Genomic DNA, 4,249 nt, shown 5'->3' with positions numbered 1-4,249 from the left:
GTGGTGCCCACCAGAGGGTCCCCATGTCCCGCCAGGTCCCTGTCTCTGTCCCATCCCCAATCCTGGCCTTTGAGAAAAGCCACAGGCGGAACAAACAGGGATTTAAGGTCTGGGCGAGCTCAGCAGATTCCCCCATCCCACGGGGGGGCCACATCCCCTTCCCACATACCCCATCCGCACACACCCCCTCCCCATCCAATGCCCCCCGTGCCCTGCACTGAGCCAGGGTGGTGCCAGGTCTGTGTTTATTCGTGGTTTCTCTTCACACACCAAGCAGTGGCGGGTGTGGGCACAGCCGGGGGAACCTGGAGGGAAACCCCCGGGGGCGTGGGGGGGTCCCCGGGCCGGGTGGAGCCGAGTGGGTTTCACCAAACCCAGGGAGAGGGTGCAGGGTGACAGGGATGAGAATCCACGCAGGAACAGCCCTGGCATGGATAGGAGTGACCCTGGCCCGGCACCCCAGGGGGGTCGAGGGCTGCCCCCATCATCCCACACGGCTTTGGAGTGCAGGGCACGGCATGGGGGGGCTGCAGGCTCCCCCCACCCAGGGGAGGGCAGCGGGGGCTGCCCCAGGGCTGGGGGTTATTGCTGGATGCTGCTGGTGAGTGGGGGCATTCCCCGGGTGTCCCCACCAGCCCGGGGGGGCACAGTGTTGTAGGAGAAGACAGTGGGGGGCTTGGGAGGACTGAACCCCCCCTAAGTTGCCTCAGGGGCCCTGTGGGAGGACCAGGGCTTGTAGGATGTCCGAGAGGGAGATGATCCCTTTAACCACATCGCTCTCATCCACCACCACCAGCCGGTGGACCTGGGGAGGGGGACACAGTGAGGAGCTGAGGGGATGTAGGGACCCCAGCCCCCCTCATGACCCCCCAGCACCCCGGGACAGTTACCTCGGCCTCAACCAGGCGGTTGATGATGGTTTCCAGCGTCTCGTGCTTGTAACACTTGAGGACACCCTCAAAGTAGTGGGAGCGGTGCTGCAGCGCCCGTGTCACCGTCACATCCAGGTTGTTGTAGGTCTTCTCAGCTGCCAGGTTCTGGGGCAGGGACAAGCATTGGGAACACAGCTGGGATTAGGAGACCCCCACCATCCCACAGCATCCCCCCAGCCCAGGATTTTACCCCACCAGTACTCACAATAACATCGAATTTGGAGTAGATGTCCACCACCCGTCCTGGGAAGGGAAGGAAGTGGCTCAGCCAAGCCCCTGGCGCTCCGGAGGGGACACGGCCTCCAAAGAGGGGACACAGCCCCCAAGGAGGTGACGTGGGGACAGCAAAAGTGAGGACAAGGACATCCTTACCCGAGTCATCCACCACGGGCAGTGCAGAGACACGGTGCTGCACGAAGATGCCCAGGGCCACGTAGATGGGGGTGCTGGTGCCAACCACAGCAATGTTGCTGTAGGTGCCAATCTGCAGCTCCTCCAATGTCCGTGACATGAACTCGGGCTTGGGGACCTCTGAAATCTGTGGGGGACAGTGAGGGGACAGTGCTGAGCCCAGGCCTGGGGGTGAAAGCACAGAGAGCTGGGGTGCAGAGGCGGGGATGGTCCACGCAATGTCCTGGGGGTCCTCTGGCACTGCAGTGTGTGGTGAGGCACCAGAGCTGTGCCCACCCAGAGCTGCTGGTACCTGGTGTGCAAGTATCTGGCACAGCCCAGGATGGGGGTCTCAGTGACCCCTGGAGCAGCCTGGGACAAGGGTTCTGGGGCAGCTTTTGGCACAGCCTGAGATGGGGGTCTCAGGGCAGCCCCTGGCACAGGGACCTGGCACAGCCTGGCCTGGCACTTGGTACAGTCTGGACTGGGAGTCCCAGAGTAGTACCTGGCTCAGCCCAGGGTGGGGGTCCCAGGGCAACCTCTGGCACAGCCTGGGCTGAGTCTCAGGGTGGCCCCTGGTACAGCCCAGGGTGAAAGTGCTGGGGTAATACCTGGAACAGGTACCAGGCATAGCCCGGGATGGGGGTCCCAGTATGGCCCCTGGCACAGCCCAGGCCAAGGGGCAGAGACTTACAAAGAGCTTGAGGAACTTGAGGATGCGTTTGTGGGTGAGGATGTAGAGTGTGTTCCCCGAGTCGGGGTCGATGACGGGCAGACGATGGATCTTGTTCCGGATCAGGGAGGAGACGGCGTCGAACAGGCTGTGGGGGGGAAGGGAGGGGGGGTTTGGGGTGTTCCTGGGAGTGCCACCACCAGCTGTGCCCCTCTCCCTGCCCCCCAGGGTACCTGGCATTGGGGGAAATGCAGACCAGTGGCTTGAAGGAGTCCTGCAGATAAACCTCTGTGGGGAGAGGGGGTTGTGAGGGGACGTGTGGCTTAGGCACAGCACTGGAGGGGTCGGGGCAGGTTGGGAGGCAGCCAGCAGTGACTCCTCTCACCTCTCCACGTCTCTATCTTATGTTCCTCCAGCTCATAGATCTGCACCTGTGAGGAGGAGGAGGAGGAGAAACCCGGATCACCCACCCAGGGTCAGGTGGGGCAGGCAGAGTCCAACCTGTGCCCCCAGCAGAGCCCAGCCCTCACCATGGGTGATTTGTAGTAGCGGTGCAGGATGTTGATGAAGTCAGTGATGGTCAGCATTCCTGGGGGGTAGGCAGGGTGAGGAGGGTCCTGCCAGCCCCCCTCAGCCCCCAGAGACCCCCAGTCCTCTCACTCACCTACAAAACTTTGCTTTTTGCTGTCCCAGAGCGGGGCTGCCCGGACACCGTTGGTGACCAGCGCGAAGAACGCCTTCTTCACCTGCAGGCACGGGGGTCAGGGAGCCCCAAAAGTGCCTCCCCGGCCCCAAAAGTGCCCCCCCGGCCCTGGCACACCTGCAGGGATGTGTCGAAGACGACCAGTTTGGAGCTGGTGGGGATCAGGTCGTAGCAGCGATGGGATTTCATGAAGGCGGTGTAGGCACCCCGGTGGGTGTCCCCTGGGGTGGCAGCGTCAGGGGGCACCCCAAAACCTGGAGCACCCCCAAAACCCGGGACATCCCCAATCCCAGACACCCCAAAACCCAGACATCCCAAATCCTGTGGCACCCCCAACGCCGGGTGACCCCAAAAACCTCTGACACCCCAAATCCCAGGACACACCAATACCCGGGATACCCCAAATCCCAGGACACACCAATACCCGGGATACCCCAAATCTGGGACACTGCAAACCCTCGAATGCCCCAAGTCCCGTTTCACTCCCAACTCCAGGACATCCAGCTCAAAGCTCTGTAACACCCCTCACTCTGGGATATCCTTAATCAGGGGCATCCCAAATCCTTCGACCCCCAGCTCAGGCCTCCGGGACACCCCAGACTCCGGGACAGGAACCGCCCCAGTAGCTGCAGCCCTTGGGACACTCAAATCAAGGCGTCACCTCCTGTGCCGGGACCCCCCCGCATGCCGGGACCCCCCAGGCCTCCCTCAGAATCACCTTCCAGCCCCGAGGGGCTCAGCTCCGCCGGGCTCTCGGCGGCCGGGCCCGGGCCGGGGCCGGGGCCGGGGTCAGGGTCGGGGCCGGGATCCTGGGGACAGACAGGGGTCGGGTCAGTCGTGGCCGCAGCCCCCGGTCCCCGACCCCCCGTGTGTCCCCCCCACAACCTCCATGGGTCCCGTTCCGTCCCGAGGCGCCGCTGCCCCACTTCCGCCCGGCTCTGGCCCCGCGGTCTCCCGGTTCCTGGTCCCGCTTCCTGGCGGCTTCCGGCTCCACTTCCGCCCGCTTCTCGTCCCGCTTCCTGCCCCACTTCCGCCCGCTTCTCGTCCCGCTTCCTGCCCCACTTCCGCCCGCTTCTCGTCCCGCTTCCTGCCCCACTTCCGCCCGCTTCTCGTCCCGCTTCCGCCCGGTTCGTGTCCCACTTCCGTCCGGTTCCTGCCCCTTCCGCCCGGTTCTCGGACTCCCTCAGGCCCCGCCCCGGTCCCTCAGGGTGGCCAGGAGCCCTTTCCCCTCCCGCCGGGCCCCGGGGAAGGTTTTTGGGGAGGTGTCCCCGGTGTGGGGATCTCCGGGGGTTTGGGGACATGTCTGGACACACCGGGAGGGCCCAGGGGACGGGGGACATGGAGATGGGGCCGGGAAATGAGGGGAAATGGGTGGGGGGTAACCCCAGGCAGGGTCAGATTTTGGGGGTCACAGAGCCTGGGGTGGGACAGGGACCTTCCCTGGAGATACCGGGCTGAGGGGACACCAAGCACCAGACCAGTTGTCCTCAATTGTCCCCTGTTCCCCTCCAGACCCTCCCCGAGCTCCCCCAGGAGGGACCAGGCGGCCTC

At 64.5% G+C, this 4,249-nt stretch overlaps 1 protein-coding gene across 1 annotated transcript; it reads right to left on the bottom strand.

The window, feature by feature from the left end:
* Positions 1–231: 231 nt before the first annotated feature.
* On the bottom strand, positions 232–3,674 carry PRKAG1 (protein kinase AMP-activated non-catalytic subunit gamma 1). The gene is made up of 12 exons (XM_083881218.1): positions 3,584–3,674; positions 3,417–3,507; positions 2,816–2,919; positions 2,660–2,741; positions 2,526–2,584; positions 2,381–2,426; positions 2,229–2,283; positions 2,017–2,143; positions 1,305–1,470; positions 1,138–1,175; positions 891–1,037; positions 232–805 (listed from the first exon to the last, which is right to left on the bottom strand). The coding sequence occupies exons 1-12, from the start codon at positions 3,587–3,589 to the stop codon at positions 707–709; spliced, it is 1,020 nt and encodes a 339-aa protein (XP_083737344.1). The 5' UTR covers positions 3,590–3,674; the 3' UTR covers positions 232–706.
* Between the last annotated feature and the right edge of the window lie 575 nt (positions 3,675–4,249).

The sequence above is a fragment of the Zosterops lateralis genome (genome assembly GCF_965231275.1).
Source record: "Zosterops lateralis genome assembly, chromosome: 32".
NCBI lineage: Eukaryota > Metazoa > Chordata > Aves > Passeriformes > Zosteropidae > Zosterops > Zosterops lateralis.
The sequence above is the reverse complement of the archived record's forward strand: the minus strand, read 5'-3'. Positions and strand labels throughout refer to the sequence as shown.